The sequence below is a fragment of the Zosterops lateralis genome (assembly GCF_965231275.1).
Source record: "Zosterops lateralis genome assembly, chromosome: 16".
In the NCBI taxonomy this organism is placed as follows: domain Eukaryota; kingdom Metazoa; phylum Chordata; class Aves; order Passeriformes; family Zosteropidae; genus Zosterops; species Zosterops lateralis.
In genome coordinates this window covers 10990549-11018487 of record NC_139776.1, presented here as the reverse complement: position 1 = coordinate 11018487, position 27939 = coordinate 10990549, and the positions used below count along the sequence as shown (strand labels likewise).

The 27939-nt window shown below is 47.9% G+C and overlaps 1 protein-coding gene across 3 annotated transcripts in view; it reads left to right on the top strand.

Annotated features, from left to right (window-relative positions):
• The window catches only part of PPP1R16B (protein phosphatase 1 regulatory subunit 16B), a 59380-nt gene that overhangs the window by 19644 nt on the left and 11797 nt on the right, over positions 1 to 27939 (top strand). For all 3 annotated transcript variants that reach the window (XM_083873098.1, XM_083873097.1, XM_083873096.1), the window contains 2 exons: positions 25761 to 25831; positions 27762 to 27907. In XM_083873098.1, coding sequence (XP_083729224.1) covers positions 25761 to 25831; positions 27762 to 27907 — 217 coding nt within the window. The remainder of the gene's footprint in view (positions 1 to 25760; positions 25832 to 27761; positions 27908 to 27939) is intronic.

Here is a 27939-nt window from a genome sequence, read left to right as displayed (position 1 = left end):
GATGTGGAGGGGGAGGTGAAATATAAATGATGGTGAAGTGGATAAGTCAGTGTGAGGAAGGTTGGAGCTGGGGGCGCAGATGGCACGTGTCACCTCTGAGCTGCCTCTGGTGGCTCTGCCATCACCATTCCCTGGGACTTCACTGTTTGTTTTTGTCATTCTCACCCCCAAGGTGGGAGAGGGGATGGTGGAAGGTGCTGTGCAGTGAAATCACGGAGGAAAAAGTGGAGTTGGGTACTGAGTTGGCTTTGTCCAGATGATGTCTGAGGCTGTGGGGTGTGTAACCACCTCCTGAGGTGGTAGTTGGGTGCTGTAGGATGGAGCTGGTGGGTGCAGTACCAGCCCTGCTCTTCAGGGGTCCTGAGGTCCTGGACGTGCTGCTGTCACTGTCCTTTGCCTGCCTTTTGCCCAGGTGTAATTGAGAGAGCTACTGTGTGCCAGGTGACATGTGAAAGGCAAGAGGAAATGGCCTCAAGTTGCACCCCAGGGTAGGTTTAGATTGGTTATTAGGAAAGACTTCCTCACCAAAAGCATTGTCTGGCCCTGGCACAGGCCACCCAGTGCAGTGGTTGAGTAACCATCCCTGGACGGATTTAAAAGATGCATCCATGTGGCACCTGGGGACATGGTTCAGAGGTGGCCTTGGCAGTGCTGGGAGAATGGCTGGACTCGATGACCCTGGAGGGTTTTTCCAGCCTCAGTTGTTCTGTGGTTCCATGCTCTCAGTGGGGACTGAGGGCAGGGGCTCTTGGAGACCCTCAGCCCCAGCGTGGGCAGGAGCTGTGAAGGGGTGGTGGCTCCTGTCTGCTTGTTCCTCACATCTTCTGCAACACATCTGTCAAAACATCCAGGTTTTACAAACAAGCTGCTATTAAAAGCTCTTTTGGGTCTGTGCTGACAGAAGTGGGGTGGGGAGCACACTGCAAACATGCTGGTGGCAGATGTGAGTGGGCAGTCACACTGGGGACAGCCAGGGGACAGGCAGTGACCCCAGACTGAGGGCAGCAATATCCCTGGGCTGCAGGCTGCTGTCTGGACCTTCACTTTGGCAAGCAGGGAAAGCTCCAGGCAGCTCATGGCTGAGCCCTGAGGTGGGAGAGCAGAGCACCCCCAGCTGCCAGGCTGGACCTGGTCCGTGCTCCTCTGTGGGAATGAATTCTGGGGAAGGACACCACACACCATCACCATTTAAAGTGGAATGTGCTCAAGCCCTCACCCAGCTCTGGGCTCAATCCGAGCTGGTTTCAAAGGGATGGTGCAGAAGGGAGGGCCCTCAGCCCACACAGAGCTTGCAGGGAGTGTGGTGCTGGATGCAGCCTCTGGGCTGTTCCAATGGCTGCAAAGGAGTTGCTTCATAATGCAATAAAGGAATGCTTTATGAGCTCCTCTACTGATTGCAAAGGATTTCAGAAGATAAGAAATTGCTGAGGGCTGTGGCCCTTTGAGGCTGTTCTGTGAGGTGATGGACTGAAACCATAGAGAGGAGGCTGGTCCTGCCATTCCCAGGGCAGCACCTCGTCCCCAAAAGCAGCCAGGGCTGTCATGTCCAGGATTTTCTACATCACTGAGCTTTTCTAAAAGCAGCCCCAGAGCTTGGGGAGATGAGCTGGTGTTCTGTAAACTGAAAAACAGATCCCAGAGGTGGGTAAAGTGGCAGCTTGTACAGATGTGTGGCATTTGCTGTCTGGAAGTCCCTTTGCACACCTGGGCTGTTTGCACTGGGAGCTCCTGCTTGAGTGACACACACTGCAGGGGTTGGCATTGGCTTCAGGGTGAGCTGGGCTCCTTGGAGGAACCAGCAGAGAAGCAGTGAGCCCAAGGATTGATTCACCTTCCAGCAGTGCCAGAGGTGCCCTGGTTTCTCCTGCTCTGGGATGAGAGCTGCCTCCCACGGGCACCCCCCGGCGATGGCGTCGCTGCAGAGTCCTTCAGCTCCCACCTCCTGGCACTTCATCCTGCAGAACTTTATCAGAGCCAGAGTGTTGCATAAAGCAGAGCTTCTGCAGGAATTTAATTTAACCATGCAGATCCTTGTGGCTGGTGGGCCTGAAAGTGAAAGAAAACTCAAGCTTGGTGACCTTGGACTTGGCATTCGTCAAAACGGTTCCCAGTGACAGAGCAGAGGGGATGGGCTTGGAGCTCAGTGTGTGGGGAGGATTTCCCTGGGGAGAAAGCAGCTTATTCCTATAAACACATGTCCCTGCTTCCCTTTGTGCCACCCCTCAAATCTCCTGTTCCTGTGCTGCCCAGCACGGTTCATGCACCTTTCCAGGAGGATCCCTGAGCAACTCTGACCACGCTCCCTTTGCACTTCTCTGGAATAAACCCAACCTTGTCATTTGCAAAGGCACTTTTAAAAGAGGCCCTAATTAGTGTCTATAAATGGCTTTCTTTAACCTTTCCAAGCTGATGTGATCTGTTCCCTTGTTACTTCAAACCCTTTATGAGGTGCCTTAATTTTCCACCCACATTATTAATCTCCTGAAGTTTTTTTTTTCCATGGGGTTCCTCTGTCCAGGTCTGTGAGTAAGTGCATTTATCTGTCTGAGAAGATTTTTCCCCTGGGTTTTGTGCCCTTTGAAGGGCTCTGAAAAGACAAGATCTCTTATCACCATCAGTCTGAGTGTATATCTGAGTATTTTGGAATGGCTTGAGTCAGAAATTAAAAGTTTCTTTTCAATAACAAAGGCATTTCTTGAGTTTTAAACTCACTGGGTGTGGAAATGAGAGCTGTCCTCTTTAGGAAGCTGCGTGTGGGAGCCCTGGGCAATGATGAATTTTGTTAATTTTGTTAATGGGGGTTGGTGTGTCTTCCAAAAGCAGATTCATGGATTTGGCCACATTTTAACTTGGCTTTTTCATGGAGTTTGGATGTGGTGCCAATGCAGGGTGATTTGCATATGGCAGCTAACTAGAGGCATCTGGGAGCATGAGCAATATTGAATCAGCAACTTTCTCTGTTGTCATAACAAGTAAATATTTTTAATTTTATTTTCCTCTCCTATTCTCCGAAATTCAATCAAGTGGGGAAATTATATCCATAAGAGCTTCAAATGCCAACTTTCCTGTCTTAAAATTAACAGTAAAAGTCCACCTAAGGTTTTCCTGGGACGAGGCCCTCTCCCTCCCCAAATCTGGAGTCAACTTCAACAATTCATTTGACAATTTTTCTTTAAACAAAAAAGTTTGATTAGAAATACTTTTTATTTCTCAAAAGTTGGTCATTTCCGCATAATTTCATTTTCTGGCTTTTGCACTTGTGCTGTCTCCCACCATTTCTGATACCAGTGCAAATATTTCTGGTGTGTTTTGTAATAGGATTACAGGGTAATAAATAAACATTGCACTCAAACTGCTTGACCTGCCAGTAAGAATGGTCTGTTTGGGTTTAAGGTGTTTTTAATCAAACAGGGATTGGCCAATCACCGTTGTCAAGATTTTATTTCTTACAAGAGGTAGCTTAAATCACTTAATCATCTTTTAACCTTTGGCTACAGTGTGTTTTGGAGGGGAAACTCAGTGTCTCCTTGGTTGCACATGCACTGAAATGCCAACTGGACATTTCCTTGGTTTTTGGTGGTGTTGATGTGGCCGTGTGTGAGGAGTGTTCCTGCCTCCAAAGGAGGTCTGGGCAATGGGGAGGAGAGGCTGGAACTCCTCAGGCTGTGCCTGCAAGGTGCAGTAGGTGGGATATGTCAGGTCACCATCTGCTCTCCAGCCCTGCCCGGCCAAATCACGGCAGGGAGGGCTCAGCCTGTGGCAGCCGCCTGTGCTGGGAACGTCAGACTTTTGTGAGCCCAAGGCAGATTATCAATGGGACCTTAATTCAACCAGGTGCCTGGGGATGGCCCTGCCTACAGGTGCTAAATCAGTGCCATTTAACCTTTCCCTTCCCTGTCCTGGCTGCTCTGCTTCCTGTGATGTGGAGGCAGCCCTGCACGCCTGCTTGGTGCCTACAGAGCTGCCAAATGTCCAAGGCAGGACTTCCAAGCCTGGTACTACCTGCTGATGTGTCAGTGCCTCTTTCTAGCCTGTAACTTCCCTGCTTGGTTGTCCTTGTGTTTTCTCCTGAGGGCACCAAGGCCTGGCTGGGGTGGATGGATGGATGGAGCACTGGGAGCAGCATGTCTGGCTCCTGCTCACTGGGATAATGGCTGGAAGGGCTGGTGCTACAGCCCAGCCAGAGCCTTGCCCTAGGAGTTGGGATGAGGGTTTTTTTTCTTGCAGGCAGAGGGTTTCTTGCCTCCCTGGCTGCCTTCCAGGTGAGTGTTGTTGCCCGTGCTCCTATTCACCCTGTGGTTTGTCCCACTGCAGGAGTGAGGAGTCGGTGAGTGTAAACAGCAGCTCCCTGGGGGACCTCTGGTGTCTTCTGTGTAATGAACAGCACAACCCAGAGTGAAATTTGGTCTGCTTTCTCTCCCTGGCTCTGAGCTCTGAGAGCCAGGGCTCTGTCCTGCTGTGGGGCTGTGTTGTGGGGGTCTAATCCAGGATGTAGGACACAAGCCCAATTGCTCCCAGGACTTCGCTGGCTTTTTGCAGCATCATTCTGTTATCAAGTGTGTTTTGTAAAACAGCCCCCTGCAGAACAACCCACAACCAAAACCACAGCTCTGCAGCCATGTATCTGGCTGTTCCTTGCAAATGAATTTTGGTGGGGAAATGAATACTTCTGGGGGTGAATCCTTCTTGCAGGGTGAAAGCTGATGCTGCTTTACCCCTGGTACAGCTGAAAATGCATTTCCAGCCAGGAGGAACTTGCTTGTAAGGTGTGGTTGCAGGCTCTGCTTCTGCCCCTTTCTCCTGGTCAAGGAGAACTTGAAAAGTGGATTAAATCTATTTTTTTTCCAGATTTAAATTCCTGCCTTTCTGGAGCGAGGCCAGCTCAGCTCAGCTGGTGTAGATTTCTCCCTCCTAGAATCATGGAAAATAGAGGTTGAGAGGGCCTCAGGAGGTCATGTAATCCACCTCCTGCCCCAAGGCAGGATCAACTGTATCTAAAATGCTTGCTAATGAGGGTGGAGTTAGGTATCTTGGTGTATTTATAGGCATCTCCACAACAGCAGAGCACATCTACCTGTGCAAGCAGCCCTGCTTCCCATTCAGTTGTGTGTGTTTTTCCTACTTGCTTATATTTATCCTCCTTTTTATTTTGCTTTGCATCTCATCCTTACACTTATTGACTGGGAGTTTTCCTACTTCCGTGAAGAATGCTCTAATTCTTTCTTTAATAGCAGTTGCTATGGCAGCTGGTTCAGGCAGTGCCTTATAGCCTAGTGCAGAGCTGCTTCTACAGACACTTCCACTGCTTGTTTTTTCCTCTGGAGCTTGGCCAGATCTTTGTGAAACGTTATCATTTGCTGCAAATGTCTTGAGGAAAAAAAAAAAAAAGAAAAAAAAAAAAAAAAAAGAAAAAAAAAATCAGAGGCTGGTATATAAAAACATCCCCTAAGCCTTGCCCACCCTCTAACCCAGCACTAAAGGATGCTAAATAGGCCAGGAAGCCAACTGTTTAATTCTGGCTGCTGGTGTGTTTGTAATCAAGAGCTAAGATGCAATCAAGCACCTTGCACTCCCTTTTAATTCAGGGAACAAGAACCCATGTGCAGCTCTGAGCTCAGATGCAGTTTCCACTGAGGTTCCTGCAATTTGCAGTTCTTTGTTGCTGGATTTGGCCTCTGGATTCACTGGATAGTGTGTGGTAGGCTGGCTGCAAATACCACTCATGTGGGAAATGGGCTTTAGTTACTCTGGGGTGTTTCTCCTGCTCTCAATACGTTTTTATAACAATTTGCAGCATTTCTCGGTTTGGCCAATGTTTTCCAGCTAGGCCTAAATTCATATTTCCCTGCTGGTCTTGTCTGCTGTGCTGGGCCTTGCTTTCAAAGTGGCAAAAAGGTCTCTGCCTTGAGTAAGAGCATCAAGCTCTGAAATGTAGCGGGGAACTTCCAAAGTCTCATTTATCTTTGTCTGCCTTTACCTGGGCTGATGAGAAATCCCATTGGTTAAAAACCCCACAATCCTCCTCCATAACAAAACCCCAAGCAACCCACCCACCAGACAGAACAACACTTTTTTTTTTTGTCCTAAAGGCTACTGCTATAGAGTTCCCCTCTAAAAAAGGGAGACTGGAGCAGGAATTACCCTCTAAGTCACTGTCACACTCTTCTTGCTTGCACCAGCCCTGTTTTAGCCTGGTTGGCAGCTGATGGTGCTCAGGGCAGAGTTACCTGCACACAGCTTCTGTTTTGTCCTGTGTTACACTTGGACACATCCATGTTTTGAGTGGGTGGGGAAGATTGTTGCACCTTCAGAGTATTTCCATTTGGAGCAGCAGGGGTTAGAGGTGAGGTGTTGACACTTCCATGGTTCTTGTTGCAGTGATAAAGACTGAGATAAGATGACTTGGTGTATTCATGGTCTTTTAAATTATCTGATCTGAAGGATTCTCTGTGTCAAACCCGACCTTATCAATAACAGCAAATTTTTACCCTATTCAGCAACATTGAATGGAAAGTACAAAGTCCTTGGACAGGAAGGAGCAGCTCTGTTGCTCCAAGGTTTCATTGCTGCAGGGTGTTTGTGGTTTGCCCAATGACCTGGGACAAGGTGTTGATTATCCCATTTTCTGACCCACAGATGAGGCAATTGAGAGGTGTTTTAAAAACTTTTATTCTATTTTCCGTCTCATGTGAAGGGTGAGACAGTACAGATGTTACAATTCACACCATCACAATCAGGAGCCAAAGTATCTCCTAATTACAATACATTATAAGTGGGTTTGGGCCTATCAGCTTTTGCCACAGTGCTGCTAAAGCCTTAAAGCCAAACATCTAAAATCACCCCTCCTGGGTCCTACTACAACATATCTGTCGTAGTTCTGTTCCTCCAGAGTATCCAGTCTATTTGCAAGGCCATCATTTGAAATTTGTTTCCGGTTCCATTTCTCTCTCTACTATGTCTGTCCTCTTCCATGGCATTTCTCAGTCAGCATTTTTCATCTCAAAGTTTGCATACAGATACAGGCTATGTGAGCCTTCTGTCAGGCTTTGAGAATTCCCTACAAATCCATTCCCCACAACAAGGAATTCACCAGGAAATCCACCCCAGCTCTCAGCCTCTTGGGGCTGGAGGGGAGCAGTGACCTGCAGTGCAGAACAGCCACTCCACTCATTTTGGGGATGTGGAGAGAACTTCCTCTAAGTGTCTGCCCACACTGGGCTCAGATCTCACCTGCTGTCAGAGAAGACAGGTGAGATCTGCCCTGGGGTGCTGTGATTGACCCTCTGGAGAGCTCCACAGAGACCAGCACCTCCCTTAGGAGCCTGGGGCTGGGCAGCACACAGTGAGAGCACTGTGAGAGCAAGTTTCAACCTACTTAGAGCTCAGACTCATCCTGAGCCTCTCCAACTTTTCAGACCTGGTTTATTTTATCATTTCAGATCCTGTCAGTTTGTCTTTAATTAGCAAGGCTAGAGCAGGGCTCCGTGGGAGCTTAAATGGGCCTCTTGTTTTAATTAAAATTTTGGTGTAACAGCCTGAAATAGCAGGTGTTAGAAAGAGCCAGAGCTCCAGTGAAGGAGGACAGTCCCTGTGGATCTGCAGTGACATCCTCCTGTCTGTCAGGCACTTATCACAGGGGTTTCTTTGCTCCTGAAGCTGATGCTGTCACAACAGTGGTGCAAGACCTGAATGTGATATGGAGTTCCAGTCCAGGCTGTAACCAACCTGCTGCTGGGTGCTGTGCCAAAACCACAGAGTGTCTGATGTGGGAGGTGACAGCAGGTCGTGGAGAGGTGCTGGAAGTCCATTTTGCTTTTATTAGAAGGGCAACTGAGTTTAAAATTTCATCTGAAAGGGCAGCTAAGCAGGATTCCTTGTGCTTTCATGGGAGATTTATTTCTTATAACTTCAATCATGCAGTTGTGAAATAGCTACAAAAAAGCTGCTGCTCTGTCCCCGACCCAAATTACTCTCATTTGTGGCAATTTTCTATCACTCTTCGGAGCCAGGAAAGTTGTCATCTGAGTGCAGGTCAGCACTGCATCTGTGGCATTAATTCCAGACTTGGGTCATCATTGCACTGTCTCAGTCAGTGCTCTAGGATTTGCCATGTGTTCAGTAATGGGAATGTTTGCAGCACTGGCCTCTCAGTTACCCTGCAGGGAACAAGTGAACAGGAAATATTTCTTGCTTTGCTTACATCCAGAGGCTTGTCCTGTAGCTCAAGGGCAATGTTTGTTGAGTGATTTTTCTCCTGTGAGGTGGGATTGCCAGCTTGGCTTGCAGGTAGAGGTGGAAGGAGCTGTGCCCAGAGCAGGGCAAGGCTGCTGAACCAGAGGTGTGGCCATCTGCCTTTGCTTGAGTCTCCTGCCATTCTTGTGGGGTTCAAAGCTTCCACAAACACGTTGCTCACTCAGCTGTCCTGGGCCAAGCTCTGATAGGAGCACCTTCAGCTACCACTAACCAGGGGCTTCCTGTGGATCCCTGAGCATTTTGGCACAGAGCTCTAGAGATACTTGGGTATTGTGCCTTTATTGCAGTTTGATTTGGTCACCTAAAGCACTGTGCCCCATAGGATACAGAGTCCACGTGAAGAGCACTCAGCTCCTTCCTGCTGGGTGCTGCTGTACAGACCATCACTGCCCCATGGTGTTAAAATGTATTAACATGGCATTTTGAGTCCCTCAGGGGTCACCCTGGTCAGAACCAGGAATTCCCAGCAGCAGTGGAAACATCCTGTGTGTGCCATGGGGAGGAGTGGTTCCCTGGGACAGCCAGTTCCCACTTTTGGAAGCTGACCCCAGTGCCGTGGGCTCCCCACCCTGCTCCTTCCCTTCCTGCAGGAAGGGCCTGTGGGTTTTCCAGCCATGGGACAGGAAAGAAGTGGGGATCCTGTTTACCTACCCCCTGAGCTGCTCACATCTGCTTAAAGCTCCCCCTTGTCCCCAGGCTGTGGCCTGGTTTGCCATGTCCTGTCTCTGCTGGACCCTCTGCTGAGAGCTCCCCATGGAGTCCTGTGGGGAGTCCTGAGGTGCCCCAGCTGGGGAGCCCTTCAAAACCCCACAGGCTGAGTCGTGGGGCTGAGCCCAGCACTGTTCCTGTGTGACTGGGACATGGAAATAACAGCCTGGTCACCCAGGGATCCTGGGAATGCCGGGCACAGGGTTGGTGTTTACTGGCACTGCAGTGGGCAAAGTTGGTTTTGCCCTGTCCCAAAACAGCCTCTGTGTTAGATCCTCATAACATCCAATGCACTGTCAGCTCCTTGGGTGGTGTCAGTTGATGTCAGGAACTCATGAAAAGTCTCTACCATGTTTATCTCTCACTAAAATATGAAAGGACTTTGGGCTCTTTTGTTATGGGCATCCTTTTGCTCTTGTTGGGATGTCTGAATTCTCCCCAGCTGGGGCAGAAGCCAGGGGGGTGAGACATGGAGCTGTGAGAGGCTTTGCTGGTGGAAATGCTTATGGAGCAGGTGAAAGGCTGGAGGTGTCAGAGCAGGATGTACATGCTGCAGGAGCTGGGTGAGTGTTGTCCTGCCTCTGGGACAACAAAAACCCCTCTGGATTTGGCACAGTTTGTGGTGTAGAGTGGTGGTGTAAATGCTGCCCTGGGGGTGGGTATAGGTGTTTCACCTGAACAAAAGCATCACAGGCTCAGGAGTGTGTTTGCTTTGGAAAAAGCCTTGTACCTGTGCTCAGGCATCCCCTGGGACATGCACAGCTCTGGAAAGCAGCAGGGCTGCCAAGAGCATGTGGGGACACAGCCAGGGTGGCCTTCTGTGAGCCTGCTGGTGGCAGGGAGCTTTTGTGCTCTCATTATCTCTGGACAGTGAGTCGTCCCCCTGGGGTTTGGGGGCAGCAGGAGTGGCCTCATGGAGCTTTTCACCCTGGCATCAGGGTGGCTGCTGCTGCAAAGGGACTTGCCCTGGGGATAAGGAGGAGGCTGTGACTGTGCTGGGCATGGCACAGGGTGGCTGATGAGGAACCCAGAAAATCACTGAGCAGCTGCATTCAGCTGAAAAAAGCCCCTGGACAGGACAGCAGTGCTGGCAGCTCTGTGTAGCACTGGGCTCATCTCAGAGGCAGGAGGTGGTGGCTGGTGCAGGGAGCAGGTCTGTGGCAGCCTTGCCTTGGGAAGGCAGCACATCCTGGGGGTGTGTGCTGTATTCCTGCAGAGTTCAGTGCTGCAGCATCCCAACAGCAGCCCTGACATGCCCTGCCTGCTGTCAGGGAGCCACTCTGGCCTGGATGCTCAGAGAGCTGAGTGTGGCCACAGCCAGTGCTGGCAGCAGAGGTGGTGCTGTGTGCAATGGGCTGTGCCAAAAGCCAGGCCCTGGCAGGGCATCCCTGCCCTGCTGCAAGCAGGACAAGGTGCCCCGAGCAGGAGAATGGCACTGCCAGCAGGCACTGACTATCACCTACTCTATTTAATTGAATTTGGGAGGCTTTTTTTTTTATGGCCTATTTTATTTTTTTTTTTTTTTGGACAGTTGCTTAACTGGGAAAGTAAACTGGAGAAGAGAAGCTGTCCTTGTTTAAAAGGGTCTACCCTTAGCCCACAAATCTGGGCCAGATCTGCTGGTTACATGCTGATGCTTTCTGTAGCGCTGGAAAGGAAAACAGGCATAAATATCACTTTATAGTTGTTCTGCTTTGCTCCATGAATCTGGATCAGTGTCTCTCTCCCTCCTAATCGGGTTAGTTTTCTTTTGATCTACCTCTGTTAAGGAAATCTAAACTGATTTAGCTATTCCCATCCATTTTCTATTTGCCTGATGGCTCTTTCCACGAGGCTGTCTCAGCTCTACCCTAATTATTGTTGAGTTGTCTGATGCTGTAGCAGGTGACACTCTGCGGTAGAACTTGGTAAATCTTAACCAATATTCAGTGGGAATTTTTTTGGCAGATGTTTTGTTTCATTTTTGGACAGATTAGTTTTAAATTGGCAAATGCACCAGGCTTAAGGAGAAGACAATTGCTACTAGCTGCCAAAAAGAAAACACTAATTATCAATCATGTTTTATTGAGCCTCTGTTGAACTGATTTGCTATAGAAAACATAATTTTCTTGTACTCTAGCTTCAGGACATCTGATTTTTGAGAGTTCTGCTCTCTTGATAGCAGTGATGTATGATCCAGCATAGAAGAGAGGAGAAAATTAGCTCAGGATTACAATATGTGACATCTTGGGGGTTTAATCACCTGCTTTTAGGGACATAAAACCATTTTCTATGCTGATGTTCCATAAAACCATTGCAGACACATCTTCCTTGTCACTTCTGCACGAAGAGCCTGTCCCTGCACGTGATTTACAGCAGAGTTCAGTGAATGCCATGGCTTGTTTGTCTGCTCTCAATAGATCCCAGTTTTCAGTGCTGTGAGACAAGATAAGAGCAGCTGGGGGAAATCTCAGTGTTCCAGCCCTGCTGTGGGGCCTGGCTGCCCTTCCTGTGGCTGGGAGCAGCAGCAGAGCCCTGACAGCCTCTGGAATCACCCATGCTGTGCCAGGCTGCTGCTACAGTCATTAAGTAAATCAGGTGTTCAGTGAGTTATTATCCGCTATGCTTACATGTGAGGGCTAAAACCTGCTCCTGCTGCCTGTAACACACTCAAACTGCCCACTGGGAAAGGCAGGTGAGGGTGAAGGAGCATCTTCCTGTGGGTTTTTTTAATCTTCTTTCCTTCTGTTAGAGCCAGGATTAAAACATGGGAGATGCAGTTTTCTTGTGTTTGGACTCAGTTGTTTATTAATTCTTATCTATATCACAGACTCACAAGTTGTGAGTTGTAGCTAACAAGGTAAAAAATGCCTCTGTCTCTATCTCTTTCCAAAGTCTTTTAAGCACTTATTGTCCAATTACAAGATGACACCTATATTATTTATAATTTTAACCCAATAACCAAACACCCATGGTCTGCAATGTAGACCTTTTCACCCAATTGCAATACATCACCCAAACCCATGAAGAAGGTGAAAGAAGAACTTAGCCTATGCCCTAAATCCTCCATCTTGCCCCATATATTTTATTATATACTAAAATCTTAAATCCCAAGTTTAACACCCTGTGATATCACACACTTCTATTCAAACTCCACACGCACAATCCCAGTGCTGTCACTCAATTTTGGAAGCCTGTTCCACAGCCTCAGGTCAAATGCAGTGTTTGAGGGTCAGTGTCTGTCAGCACAGACAGCCTGAAATTCACAGCCTCCAGGGTTCCTACACTTTCCCAACTGGCTCATGCAGCCCCTTCTCCACTGCAGACTGGGCTGTTTTTTCTCTTGGGATAAGTCCAACAGGGCAGCTTTTCTCCAGCTATTTTTCTTGTGAGAGGGCAGTGTCATCTGTGAGGGGAGGTGCTGTGCCCTGTGTGACAGGGACACGTGGAGCTGGCCCAGGAGTGTGGCCAAGCAGGACTGGTCAGTGGGTCAGCACAGCCTGGCCCCTGGCCATCACTGCTGGGAATGTGCTTCATCAACAGCACGTTTCTCCTTATTTCCAGCAGGACTGTAGGAAAAGAAGGGATTTCCAGCCAAGGAGCTTGTTATTCAAATCTAGTCCAGTCTCTGAAGAAACTCCTTGGTGTAAATACACTGCATGGGGAAGGAGGGATCAGATGGTTGCAAAGCATCTCAGAACTGCTGACAGTGTAAGGACCTCCTTATGAGAGCTCCTATTTCTTTCACAGTCCCTTCATGAACCTCCTTTTAATGCTTTTTGGAATTTTACTTCAGAATAGAAACCCAAGGGAAGGCTTGTGCATCTTGCTGAGCTGCTCTGGGGCTCAGGTCTGTCCAAATTGGGGCTGTCCTGGCTGGGGTGGAGGAGGAGATGGCTTTGCCTTGCCTCTTGTCCCCTTCCCAGGGTGACTCTGCAGTTCCCAGCTGCTGTGATTTGCCTGTGTGTGCTGAGCTTTCATCTCTGCTTTTATGAGTCCTTTATTTGTTAGACTCTCTGGTGCAATATATTCTTCCTCTTAATGTCTTTGATGCTGCCGTGCAATCACAGGCACAAAGCACCTCAAACCAATCTGGTCTGTTGGCTCTCTGCAGAGAAAGAGCCCTCTGGGGTTGCACTGGAGAGCAAGGCTCCAGCAGCAAAGAGGTTAAAGCTGTCCTAAAAACTCTCTGTGTCACCTGGCTGTCACCTTGGTCCTCTGAGCCCACACAGCTGTTGTGTCCCCAGAGCAGGCTGCTTGTTCCACCAGGGATGTGTGTGCTGGGGATGGTCCCTTGCTCCCCAGGGATGTGTGTGCTGGGGAATGGTCCCTTGCTCCAGCAGGGATGTGTGTGCTGGGGAATGGTCCCTTGCTCCAGTGCTGCTGTTTTGGGGGTCCTTGTGTGTCCTTCAAGCCAGAAGTGGGTGGTGATGTGTGGAGAGCTTGGCCACCAAAACTCCTCCATCCCTGAGTTGTAGGTGGCACAGATGATGCAATTTATGCAACCAGGGCCCATTTTAACTCACTTTTTGCTGGTGGTCCTCTTCCTCCCAGCTCTGCTGATCACAGTCCTTTTGGGATGTGGAGGCAGGCTGGGATTACAGCTGTAGGAGAGGGCAGCAGCCAGGGCAGGAGATGTGTGCAGCCTTCACATGCTCACTTCTCAAAGGGGAACAGCTAGAATTTGGTTCAGGGTTTGTAGGTCAGGTTTCCATTATACAACTGAACTGGTTGCAGCTGCTCGTGTGAGATCCAGACCTTGTTGGGTGCTGCTGGTGGGGTGGGCTCCTTTCCCTGGGAATGCTGCTTTGTCATCAGATGGACAGATAGAAACAGGATTTCTCTCTTGTAGCACAAGTTGGGTGCTGATGGAGGGTTGGAGTGAGATTGTCTCAGCCTGTGAAATGTGGGAAACATATCAAAAGCATTTTTTACAAACAACTGACTGGAAAAATAATAGTTTTCTTTAAATCTGTGGTTTTCCCAGACAAAGGTGTACCAAAATCAGCTGTGGAGGGATCTTGTGCTTGATCACAGATCTGGCAATGAGGATCAGATCTCCTGCATCTCCCAAAACAGGCACAGGTGCTCTTGGCACAAGTCACACTGAGCACGTGGAGGTCTCTGCTCATGCCTTCAGGACAGAACTCCTTGTGTGAGGAAGGTTTAGTGAGGGAGAGCAAAACCCTCCCACTTCATTTCACAGGAGATTAAATGGTCCATGGTGTCTCCAGGAACCAGAACACTTGGATTGCTGTCCTTGTGAGGGTCTGTAAGGGCCCTGGCACCTTGGCTCGCCAGCCCTGCTCCTGGTAATGAAGGGCTTGCCCTCACAAAGCTGTTCAGGAGGATGCTCCAGGTCTCTTCTGCTGGGCGTTAGTCTGCAGAAAAACAGTAGAAGCTGCTGGAGTTGCTCAGTTACTCTCTGTGCTGGAGATGCTGAATTTTGGGCTTGGGAGAGGAGGAACAAAGGCAGTGCTGGGTTCAGCCCCAGGGATGGCACAGGGCTGCACATCTCCCCATTTCTGTGCATTCCCAGCCAGCTCCTGGTCCCCTTTGCTGTCACTGGGATCCACGTCTGAGCCTGTAATTACTGCTGTCAGCAGAGCAGTGTAAGCAGCCACTTCAGCATTAATTACTTTAATGAACTTATCAAGGTGGGTTGAGCTACTAAAGCATTTTGTTGTTCCTCTAAATGTTCAAGTCAAAATATTAGATTGATGCAGGATTGATGGGGGGGTGATGCAAAGCTGGAGCCTGGCTTTCCTCTTGTCTTAATGTTCAAAATCAGGTTTATTTCATATAGTATTAATATATATTATTATTATAAAAATATATATTACATATATATTTATTTTGTTTCTAAACTTATTATATTTAGTATTGTTATATATATTCTATATAATATATATTATATATGATATATAAAATAATATATATTATATAAAATTATATATATTAATGTATAAATTATGTATTTATATATATGTATATATGTGTGTGTGTATATATATATATAAAAATATAATTTTTTATATATTTATTTTAGTTAGTTAATTTGATCCTGTAGTCTGTTGTCCTCAAGCAGCCTGGCAGGTGAGAGTAGGGAGGCTCTCTCCCCCTTTACTCCTCGGTGTAAGGGGTGCAGTGAGTACATGGCAGTTTTGCTGTTCATGCCGAGAAGATGGATGTCACCATTCCTGCTCTGTGACAGCTCCAAGGTGGTCCATGGCACTCAGGCTCTTGTAGTGTTAAATGTGTAATGAAAAACTCCCTGATAAGAGGGATTTGCTGGTGAGGGAGCTTTCAGAAACAAACAGGGCGGGATAAAATGGCTCATTAACAACACTGGGTTTACTACAGAAATAAGCAGAGTTTCCACTGCTGCTGGGAGGAGAATGGTCCTGCTGTTGCTAGTGGGAAAACTTAATGGGGAATTTTAATGGCTGTTAATTATTTTGCAAACTGCTATTTTATTGGGAAATGTGATATACTTTGGCAAACTGAAGCTGTTCTCCACTGGTGCAGAAAGGAAAACTGGAACTCCTTTGAGCTGCCTCTTGCTGCAGAGGATGGGGGAGGCACTTCACTTGCAATTCTGATGTGGAGACTTGGTCCTTCATCCCAGGGGATAAGAGTCCTCTCACAGGGATGAAGGGAGACAAGTCAACAGATGGTTGGACTTGATGATCTAAAAGCCTTTTCCAGCCTTAGAAATTCTATGACTCTAAGTGGGATGTATTGTGCTCTCTCTGCTCCCTGCTGTTGCCTGTATCTCCTTGTTCCCAGCATCAGGGAGCTGTGGCTTCAGTGTTCAGAGATACTGCTCTGATAAATGGGGTGCTTTAAACCTATGTAAGAGCTGCAGGAATAACATGGTTTTTAATCTGGTGATTTGAACTATGTGCTTTGTTAATATATATTATAATAATGTATTCATAGAACACATAATACATATAATTACAATAAGCTCAGCGTGTAAACACAAAGCAATGAATTAAAAATAAATAAATCAGTGTATGCACAGAGACTGAAGTGTGTGTCTCACATCAGTGACCTGGCCTGAAGCACTAAGGCAAAGCCCTTTCTGGAGGAGACTTTCAGTTCTTTTCCTTTTTATGTTAAGTAAAAGGCTCTCAGGCTGGCAGAGTCCTGAGCTCAGAGCTGCAGTCTGAGCTGCTGCAGGTTTGGACCCCAAACCTCTCCTTCCTCGAGGGAGCATCCTTGTTGCCCTGGCAGGAAATGATGGAGAGCTTTTCTCTCTCTGCCCATCCCTAATCTGAAGGGGATTGCTGAGTTCAGGCTGTATTGTGCAGATGAAAGGTTGAAGCTGATGGAGATGGCTTTTGAAAGTGAGGTGAAAAAGGAAAGTGCTGCCAACCCCACGCTCAGTTCCTTTCTTTTCTGCATCAAAGTGCTGAAAGCTCAGCAGAGGAGAGCTGGCAGCAAAAGCTGTCCTGAGTTCACATGAGGCTGCACTTTGGTGTCTGTGCACAGGGCAGGGATGGTGAGGACAGCCAGTTGGGCTTTTTTTTTTTTTTTTACCTTTCTAAAGTCTAAATGACCTGTCAAGCTCTGGGGCTGCCTCCCCGTGGCCTCCCAGCAGTCCCAGAGCTGTATTGCATCACCCTGCCTGGGAACGCTCACCTTCTGCTGCTTGAAGTGCTGGCAAGCAGAAATCATGTGGAGCTTATGGTAGAAGTTGTTTGAGAGAGTTTTCAACTTTGTGTGATGGAACAGATGAGATAAATATCAAGTTAAGGTGATCTGTGTGCACAGCACTCAGGTTATAGAGCAAGCCAGGCTATGTGACTGTGTGCCTGACCAAATTTGAAGGCCTTTTTGCAGTCTCTGTCTCATTTATTGCAAGCACCACTGTAGCTGTGAAAAACCTTCATTTCTGCCAAGCTCAGGTGCTGGCTTTTGATTCCACTCTCACATGGATGAGCTGGTTTCCATGCAGTGCTGAACACCTCTGACAAGATAAAGCTGACTTCTCTGACAAGAGTTTGTTGGTACGCAAGGGACATGGGACTTTGGGGATTGCTTTGGGATTGGAGGTGTTTCACCTGGAGAGCAAATTTGAATGCACTGCTTTGTTAATACAAAGGATGAATTGTGGGCTGTGTGTTTTGTCTGTGTGACAGGTGCTGAAATGAATGTTGAAAGAGCAGTGGATGGAAAGTCTGAGGGAATAGTGAGATTTGATCAGACCTTAAAAATTGCAAACTTCTGGGACTTGGGCATGTGAGAGTAGGGATAAAAAATTGCTGTTAGCACTGAGGCTTCAGCTGGGATGGGAGAAGAGTAGAGTTTTCTTGTGCTCAAAGGGCAGAGGTGGGACCTGGGCTCAAGGGCAGTGTCACAGCTGTGCCATGGACTGTCACTGTGACCTTGGCAAAGAAAGGTCCCTGAGCCTCCAGAGCCTTGGAATAACTTGGGCTGAGATGTCACAGCTGTGAAATGAGGCAAAAACTGATTATAAAATCCCAGGAGAGAGCCTGGAGCTCACTCCAGTAATAGCAGCTGCACTTGGGGAGATCTCTGGATGGAAGGTGCTGCTGAAATTCAAATCTCTGAAACGTGTAAAATTTCCTGCTGAATAATTGCAGGTTGCAAAAGCAAAAGGGTTGCTAAGGATTGCCAGTGCTTCTCTGGTAGAGTTCAGGTTGCTGCTAAACTTGCACGACAGTTTTTTTTCTGTAATGTTTGTGTTTTAAAATGAAACCATATTCTGTCTTTATCTGATATTGAAATAGGGGGTGTGGGGGTGATTTTCTGCTTTTAGATATTTCCCTTTTGGCACTGCACAGCAGCATGGCATTTCCAGTTAGAACCTGTGCCAAGGAGCAGAGGGTGAGGTTTTAGCAGATCACTTTTAACTGTTGGCATGTCCCTGGTGGTGTCCCAGGTGGTTGAGGGTGTGGGACCCCCGGGGGCTGGCAGCTGTGGCACTGGTGCTCTGCCCTTGCAGGGCTCACACCACAGCCTGGGGCAGTCTGGGTCAGCCCTGCAGCCATCCATGGGAACAGACCATCTATGGGAGCAGATCCTGACCTGGATCTGTAGCTCTGAAAGATCTCCATCCCCAGTGTGCCCATCCTAAACCAAAAAAAGGCAAATTTGGAGGTGGGGATAAAAAAACCCAACCCAATAAGCAGTGTTGATTGAGGTCAGAGTGGAGCAGCCAGAGCAGATGGAGAGAACACAGCAGGGCTCTCTGCAGACCAGGGTGTGGTTAGAGAAGCAGGACACAAAACAAGAGTCTTTGAAGTGAGGCAGAGGAGGAGAGCCCAGCCTGCCCTGAGCTCCTGGGACGTGGTCAGCAGGCTGTCACTGCAGGGAATGGTTCACTATGAACTCAGGGCAGCTTGAAAAGGAGATCTGTGTTTCCCCACCCTCCACCACGACCTCTTTTCCGTTACTCTAAGAAGAAAGTTTCCTGTTTTATAATTGAAACTCTTAAAAACATTCGTGTGGTTCAGGTCACCATACAGCTGCTTAGCTGAGGCCATAGGATGCCTGAAACACGAGCTGGGGCAGAGGCTGTTGGCTCTGGAACCCAAGAGCACTTTCAAATGGCAGTGGGAACTATTTCCTGCTACATAGAGCACATCAGAGTATCCTCTTGCAAATCCTGACAGTCTGGCTCTGTGTGGAGGGGGCCTTTGCAATTCTGCTCCTCTGATCACCTGTTGGGTTATTGTGTTAATGTAGCTCTTCACAGACTCAGACAGCTCTAGAAGTTTCCCTCCTGCTCCCTTTTATCTAAACACTTCTCAGGCTGTCACTTCTATTAAAGCCAATTAATTTTTATGATGCATTTCCTTTTTGGTACCCTCAAAGACTTAATTTCTAATAAGCTTAGTGCAGACAGGTGCTGAGTGCTCCCTGTCTCAGTAGATGGATCTTGGTCCAACACATCAAAAGTTGTTTCTGAACATGTATAGAAGTGAGATCCTCTGTGCTGCTCAGATAAAAGGCACATGTTGTGTTGATTTTGTGTTGTCTGAATGGATTTGCATGTGCTGTCGTGACTTCCAAGAAGTGCTTTTTGTAGGAAAAGAGCTGGAAGTAGCCAGAGGAGTAGGAGAACAGGAGGTCCTGGCTGAGTTACTGACTCTGTAGATGCCCTTTGTCTCACTCTGCCTGAAACTCAAAGAAAAATGAGATGTGTTGCTCAAACCCCAAATTTCATGTGTGAACTCAGGAGATGGGGGATGCAGGTGCCCCTGGAGCTGCCGATGGAGAATGAGGCTGTCCATCATCCCCTTCTGTTGTTGTTCCCAGCTCAGGCCACAGCAGGACCATTCCCATAGTGAACTCTCACACCCTAAAAGCCAGCACTGCTCTGCTGGTACCAAGCTCCTGAGTCATCCTTGGGAAACTTGGCCTTGGGTTGCTTGGTCCATGCCTCCCAGAGTCTGAGTTCATATATTTTTTTTAGTACTCTTTAAATCAGGACTGTTCAAATAACTGCTGTGAAATGCCTCGTAAAGAGAGAAGAGGCTCTGTGGCAGCCCAGGTGTTTCTGTCACAGTGATATTGGGGAATCTGCTTTCCTGGCTCCCTGCCCACAGCAATCCTGCTGAAGGCAGCTGAGCCCAAAGGTTATATAAAATACTCATCCCTTTCAAATCCCATCATCTGTTTAAAAACCATCCTGAAATGATTTATTTATTCTTCCAATACCAGATGACAAATGGGAAACCAGGGAAGTAATCTTTGACTTTCATTTTGCTTTATGTATTTAACATTTCAGTGTGGACCAATTTCATTGTTAGTCTGACGTGAGAAGAGAATCAGGATACTTTTGAACATGACACTACATCCTTAGAAAGGCGTGTCAGGCAGCAGCATCCTCTAATTTTTCTTTTCCCAGTTGAAATAAATTTGGCTTTGTTTCTGTTACGCCGTTCGAGCACTGTGGCTGCAGATGGGTAACTTGCATATTTCCTTATCCCAGTAATCCAGGTGGATGGCAGCCATTAAAGAAAGATGCTTTATCATCACTGGCACTAAGTGGATTATCAGAGCTTGAAGTGCTGCACAGAAGAAGAAGAATGTGGGATGCAGAAGGGTGTGGGGGTCAGGCTGTGGCCCATCCATCCGAGCTGTGGGAGGTGGTCCCTTTGTAGCCTTGCTCTTGTTGCTGTGGTGCTGCAGTGATAGATAGGATCAAAGAGCAAAAATGGATTGAAATATGCACAAACAGGGGGAGAAAGAATTGAACTCTATGCATTAAATGAATGTATGATTTGTTGACTTGCTGTTGTCAGAATAAAACTTGTAAAAGCCAGGCCCCCAACCCTGCAGGAGGAGCCTGCTGTGAAAAACACTCTCCTCGGAGCTGAGGAGGGATGTGCCCTCCTAAGGAGGAAGCCTCAAAGTCAGAAATAGATTTTCCTTGAGAGAAGCAGCCCCTGGACTGAGTGTGGCTGCGTGCAGTGTCCCTGCCCTGTGAACGTGGCATGAAGCAGATGGGGCTCTGCTGGCCTCTCTCCAGCCTTCCCAGATTTTGTGGGTATATTAGAAGCAGTGTGTGTGCCTGGCTATAAACTGGGTGGGAAGTGTTTAACAGGCTTTGAACCTTCCCAAGAAAGCTCAGTGATCAATCAGGAGGGGCTGTCTCGGTGGCTGGCTCAGCAGGCAAACTGGGCCATATTTATTTTTAGGTGTACTATGTGTTTGATGCTGCCTGAGTGCGGCATTTCACTTTCTGTGGGGTTTTTCTGTCTTTCAGAAAGCTTTAGGGAGCTGTGGAGTTTATCAATGGACCAGCATGGGCTATCAGTTGTACATTGCAGGGAGTGGAGGATAAGGCTGAGTGAGTTCATCCTGTTATTGCTCAGAGTTTAGATATGCTGTAAAATGTGAATATCATTGTATGCTGGGCTAGGAAGCTGGCGGAGCACTCACAGCTTCAGTGCTGTTTTCCTGGCATTGTTTCTCCTGTGTAATAAATATCCCTGCAAAACCACAGCAGTAAACATGCAGCTTTGAAGTAGCTGAGCCCATCCACAGCCCCATGCCTGGCAGGCTGGGATCAGTCTTTGCAGACATTTGCCAACACCCTTGTGTGTGTGTCACTACAAATAATGCTGGAAGGAGCTTCTTCTGCTACACTGGGTCTCTGCATAAAGCTGCATTTGGGTGAAAGGGACTTGGAGCAGTGTGTAAAAATGTTTTATTAACCCAAATGAAATGTAAAAATGTTTTAATAACCCAAATTTCACTTAATTTTATGCAGTGAAATCACGTGTGAACATATACAGAAATTATTGTACTGTCATAGACACCCCAGCATTTAAAGGAGGCCTGAAAGTGCCTGGTTCACCAAAAGGTGAACTTGGAGAGTTCGTATGATTTCAAAGAGAAATTGTTGAGTAAAAAAGATTGACACACACCTGGATTTTTACAAAATAATGCCCTATGTGTGTATGTAAACTTGGAGAACACAGGTAAGCCTGCTTGCCAGTTGGGGCAGTTTGCCATGATGTATTTTTGGGAGGAATCAGGACCTCCTATCAGGAAGGTGTCTGTTGGGGTTTTTTTTATCCCTCCATGGTATCCATATCAGTTCCAGTTGGCTTTTTCTCTTATGAGTTTTTAATGCTTGAGGTATGCAAGGGCTTGCTGTAGATGGGAGTGTAACAGTATACAGGATTTTATGGTGTAGCTTATTGACTTAGGGGAAATTGCACAAAGGTTTTTTTTTGTTTTCTTCATCTGGTTTAGGAGCTTTTCTGGAAAAGCTGTTTCTAGTGTAAACGCAGTGGGGAGTCACACCAATAAAAAATGATAGCACTGTAACATCTCTTCAGACTGGAAAGTTGATTGCCCCATGTTGAATTTTCTTTAGGACCTTTGCAGTGTTGTTTTTGCCTTTCCCCTGCTTTTTAGTTTTTTGGGGAGAATAAGTGAGGCTGGGAGGACAAGGGCTCCTGAGAAAGTGGTTTGCTATGTTTGGGGAGGAGAATCTTTCCAAAGCTGCCCCAGGACATCTGATGGAGGGCGGCTTAAAACCGAGGCTGTATTTTCACAGCTGTTGTGGGAGCTTTTTCCTTTTAATACAGCACAGATGTGAATGATAAAATAGAAATTGAAGATTAATGTACACCATCTTGGTGTGTGAGAGGTTCAATTATAGGCAGAGCAAGGAGAATAATGGAAAATACATTTGAGTGATCGCTCGGTTAGTATAATTTGCAATGAATTATTCACAACAATTTGTTCACCCAGCTCTTATTGTGATGGTTTTTCATTCCTCCATTTGCCATGCCTTTGGAGCTGCTTCCCACAACTCTCACTCGACATGAACTGAAGGATCTCCACACACTCAGCCCCTGCTCCCCACCTGCCTCCGCCTACGCGCCCTGCACAGATCTGACACAGCTCAGCCCTTTTGGCACTGAGCTCCCTAAGAACTTAATCGTGGTGTTAGTGTGGAGCCTGATGCTGCTGAGCACGCTGGTGTGACCCCAGAGAGCCCCTTCTGTCGGGCTCAGGGGCTTGCAGAGGGCTCATTTCTGTGCTGTTCCATATGGGGGGATTGTCCTCCCAGCAGCCGAGACTGAGGCCTGAGCTGACAGAAGGAAATCAGCTGGTGCTGGGTGATTAATCTGTGTCCTTGGGAGCTGAAGTGTTTGCTTCCTACCTGTGCAGCATCACTCATGCCTGGAGGTGGGGAAAAGGTGTTGGGCTCTGCAGAGAAGCGTGTGACACCGGCAGGGCTTGAAAAGGGAAGCATTTTGCAGGCTTAGGTCCCTGTAACTTACGCTGTGTGTGAAGCAGCACAGCAGGGCACTGGCACTGCCTCAGGTGAGGGTCCAGCTCCAGCGCTGCAAACCATCACAGATGTGCCCCCCCTTTCCTATTCTTAGGGCACTGGATAACCCACAAATGCACATTTTCTCCTGAAGTTTATCAGAAAGGAGGACTTGTCCGTCTTGGCTGTTTGGGAAGGGCTGTTCCTGGGGAGTGGGCATGGAGAAGGTGTCCTTGTCCTCCCTCCATGTGCTTCTGCAGCTCACAGGGAGAGGGGGTGATGGAGTTGCTCGTTGCCACCCCATGCCCAGCTGCTGGGCAGGAAAGGGGCTGTGTTCTGCTGTGATCCTGGGCTGGTGGGCAGGAATGGGGCTGTGTTCTGCTGTGATCCTGGGCTCCTGGGCAGGAATGGGGATCTGCTGTGATCCTGGGCTGGTGGGCAGGAATGGGGCTGTGTTCTGCTGTGATCCTGGGCTCCTGGGCAGGAATGGGGATCTGCTGTGATCCTGGGCTGGTGGGCAGGAATGGGGCTGTGTTCTACTGAGATCTTGGTCTGCTGGGCAGGAATGGGGCTGTGTTCTGCTGTGATCCTGGGCTGGTGAGCAGGAATGGGGCTGTGTTCTACTGAGATCTTGGTCTGCTGGGCAGGAATGGGGTTGTGTTCTGGTGTGATCCTGGGCTACTGGGCAGGAATGGGGATCTGCAGTGAATTCGGGCTGGTGGGCAGCAATGAGGGCTCGTTTCTGCCTGATCCTGTGCTCCCTTGCTGAGCCATGAAATGCAATCTCCAGTTTAGGACAGGACAGAAAGGAGTCTGATCTCTTCTTTTTGTCTTGTTTTCCTGAACTCAGTGGTACCACATCCACACCCAGCTTCATTTTCTGACTTTTCTGAGCCCTTTTCTGGTGTCTTGTGGCTGTCAGTCCTCAGTGTGTTGGGAGATACTGGGAAATAAGGTGAGCTTGTCCTGAGGACAGAAGGGAGCCAAGGGGAGGTGCACTGGGAACACGAGGGCTGCTGCAGGGGTTAGTGAAGAATTCAAAGCTTCTTTAGGGTAAGATTAAAACTTCTCTGAATTTTAACCCTTCAGGGCCTCTTACAAGCTCTGCCAAGCTGTGATCACAGTGCCTTTGACATAAAACCCTGTAACAAGCTGGGATTTATGCTGCTGCTTCTTCCCACGGAGACACAGCACTTACAAGGTTAATTTGCCAGCATCTACTTGTCTAAATCTCCATAATCAGGCAAAACATGATTATGGAGCTGCATGTCATTAGTACACAATGGCACTTAACTGACTTGAGATTGAATTAAAACCCTAATGGCAGAGCATCCAATGTAAATAAGAGACAAGCAGGACCCACTGGTGAATGACAGTCTATCACTCAGCCTGGATTAGGAGAGCAAGAGCTCAGGGCTGGCCAGAAACAGTAGAAGGAGAGTCATTAAATTGGATATACTGGCTGAGGTTCAGTGCTCTTATTACTGTTAAGCATGCAAGTGTTGGGGCTGTGAGTCCAGTGTAGGCGTGGGCTTCCTGCACTGGCCTTTGAGCTGGAAAAAACCCAGAGGCTTTGGAGTCACTGTGGTGCTGGATGAGTCTTTGTCTTTGCTGTTATTCTGCTTTTTTGTAGCAGTTTTGTCGAGCAGGTGTCAATGCCTTGAAATTCTTTCCAGCAAAAGTAAACCCAAGCATTCATTTTGGGCTGGATGAAACAACTCAGTGATGTGTTTTATTTTACTTCTGCCTGGTTTTGCCTTCCTTTGTGATAACGTCAGAGCAGAGGTTTCCAATCAAAATTTCACTTTGCTTTCGATTTGCCTTTCTTGCAAGTATGTTTTCCAGATCTTTTAAACAAAGCCTCATAAATCTTCACTGATGTCATGGTGGGTGTGTTTTCCATGTTCTGTTTGGCGTGCCAGAAGTGCTGTGTCCCCAGGGACAGCCCTGCAGATGGTTTTCCCAGTGGATGCGCTGGGGAAAGAGCTCCCTCTGACAGCAGGACAGGGATCAGAGGCTGCAGGATGCTTTGGAGTGAGCAGCCTTGCAGTGTTTTTGATTGCCAGCTCTGAGGATGGTTATTGCCCTTTTAGCTCTGTCAGTGTTCCTTATTGTGCAGCTCTGGTTTCACTCAGTGCTTGCGTGCCTGCCATCAAATAAGATGTGACGTGAATATCTGTTGCTGCTCTGGCCCTGGGGAGATGATTATGAACCTCTGGCTTGTGCTTGTGCTGTCAGTGACATTTGAGGTAGGAAAAGCGTTAGGTAGTGAAATTGCTGGAGAAAAAACAGGGAATGAGCAAGAAAACAACAGAAAATGGGTATGGATCATCAAGATCTGTCAGCAGTGTTGAATTTGAGGAGTTTCTGGTGTTGCTATTAATTTATGCCCTCTGCCAACCTTGTTGCTCTTGCCCTGTGCAGGTTTTTCACCTAAGGGCTAATGACTTTTCCTGTGTTTCAGGAATTTGCATTTTAATGGAATAAATGTTACCCTTTTCCCCCAAAGCAGTGATTAAAAACTAAAGCCTCTGGGAAGCTTTCTCCAAACACCCAGCAGCTCAAGTGAAGTGTCCAAAGCAACCCTGGTGTATTTAGATGTGGCAGGGCCCTGAATGGATTTGGTTTCTCATCATGGGTAGATTACTTCACGAGGCAGGGACTCATCTCTCTCATGGTGGGAGGGATCTCTCTCATGGGCCCCAAAATCCCCTTTGGGCTCTCCTGGGCCACAGAGTGCTTCACTCAGGCATTGTGAAGCACAGAGCAAAAATGGAGACTGTTCCAGCACAACTGAATGAAAAATTTAACTGTATTAAGAATCTCCTTTGGAAGCAAGTTGGGGGAAAATTGTGTGCTGGTGCTCTCTGCTGGATAAACCCAGGAAGGCTCTGCTCTCACAGCGGTGACAAGGCAGTGCTGGGCTTGTGGCTCCCGCAGCTCTGCCCACACTGAAGGTGTGAATTGCCTTGCCCTGAACTGTCCAGGGCTGGCTGAGAGCTGGGATGTGGCAAGGTGGCTGCTCTGACTCTCCTCTGTCCTTGCCTTGCAGTGTGTTACTTGCTGAAGAGCAACATCAGCCCCGACCTGTGCAACGAGGATGGATTGACTGCTCTGCATCAGGTGAGGCATGGCAGGAGCTCACACCCCTGTGTCCTCCTGCTGCCCACTGAGCCAACCTGTCCAGCTTAAACAGGGACACCTCTTGGATTTCTTTTTTTTGTTCTCAGTTAAAGCAGTGAAACTTCACCATGTTGTGTCAGTGATCTGGTTTCTTGGGGAGCAAACTGAGATCAAATCCCTTTCTTGCTGTATCCCAGATTTTATTCAGTGATAATGAGAGCTCAGGAGTCAGGGCTGGACTTCACATGTGAACAGCATTCTCCCCACCCTTTAATTTTTGCAGAACTGGACTCTAAACTCTTACAGCTGATTAACTCAAATAAAGAGACGTTGGCAATCCATGATTTTGATGATGCACAAGATGCTTGAAGAATCTGCTGCTGCTCCTTGTAGGCTCAGGGCCTTCCAAAGTCTGTATGGCATGGCAGTAGCTGATCACCAGTGGAATACAGACTTGCTCTGGTGGTGTGTAAGTCTGTGGCCTTCCCTGGAGCCTCTGTGCAGTTTCCACAAGGGATTTTCTATTCTTCCTCAGGCACGTGGGACTGGCCGTGCCTGGCAGCTGCCGCCTCCACTGCCTCCAACAACAGTGGCGTGGTTGTCACACGAGCACTCAGGCTTTTCTGGCCATAACTCCCTGCTCTGAATGCTCCCATTGACTTGGGATTTTGGATTCTTTTGCCAGTCGCCTGCTCTCTTCAAAGCTGGGTGAATGTTTGTTTAAAAATGCAAACTAGCTCCTGGAAGAACAAAAGTTCCCCCCCACCTTCACCTCTCCAAAGAGATGTTATCCTGCACTCAGAGGAACACTGACCGCCTCCTTGCTTTCCCAGCCAGGGTCTGAAGCCTGGAGAATCCCACCTTGCCCCCTGAGAGGTTGTAAAGGTGCATTTGGGGGTTCTGATGGGAGCTTTGTATCCAGTGGAATGAACTGAATCCCTGAGCACAGAGAAGCCCCTCAGTGGGCACATTAGCATTCCTTCCAGTGAATGTGACTTCCTTCCACTTCCCTGATAACTTGGCTGTGTGACAGGCGTGGCTTTAAACCCACTTCCATGTACAAATAGTGAACAAAACAGAAATACCTGAAAGGTCCCTGTCACTCAGCTGCTGAAATGCTTGTTGTGTGTTGGAATTCAGCCCCATTAACAGCCTGTACTGTGTGCTGAGCTGTGTGGGTCTGCAGCAATGCACACACCACAGAAAGGCTTCTTGCATAAGAATAAATCTTATTTTAATGTCTTTATCACACGCACATTCATGTCTAGAGGTGAACAAAAGGTGGATCAAAGAGCAAATTCCACCTTCAGCAAAGGAAAGAGGTCGAGGCCCCTCTGGCCTGCTGGGCTGTGCTCTAAATGCAGGAAGGAAGCTGGTTGTTTGGGGTTTTTTTGGAAGTGAAAAGTGCCCTGCAAAGTACCTCATAATTCTGGGATTCCAATTTGTGCCTCTCCAGATAACTGTGGTAGGTAGCCTGAGCTCCTGAGAAGGCTTTTGCTCATCACGTGCCAGTGTGTGGGATTTTCCCTAAGAAAAGGGAATGTCAGCCTGTCAGCTCATCCCTTGGTATGTGGTTATACTGGTTACATTGAATTTCTGCTGTGTTTGCTCTTGAATATGGAAGACCCAGTGGAACAGAAGCTGTGAGCATGTTTGTTGTTATTCCCTGCTGGTTCTGCCCCCACACCAGAAGGCCTTGGAAAACCCCGGTGACCCTTTGGTCTGTCCAGTGTAGGTGTTCTGCCTTTTTGACTGCTGGGGCTCAATTTGGTGTTAAACTCTGCTGGAGACACTCCTTGCCAAGCAGTGCAGGATAAAGCAGCTCTCCATGTCCAGGTGCCCTTTATTATTTTACAGCTGAGCAGGTATGAACCCTCATTTTCCCAGAGTTTAAAAAAACCCCAATTTGTCTGCATTTCTTCCTCCCTAGTGCTGCATAGACAACTATGAGGACATAGTCAAGCTGCTCCTCAGCCACGGGGCCAATGTCAATGCCAAGGACAACGAGCTGTGGACTCCACTGCATGCAGCAGCCACGTGTGGTCACATCAACCTGGTGAAGATCCTCATCCAGCAGTAGGTGGCTCTTTGTGTCTAGAATCCTTGAA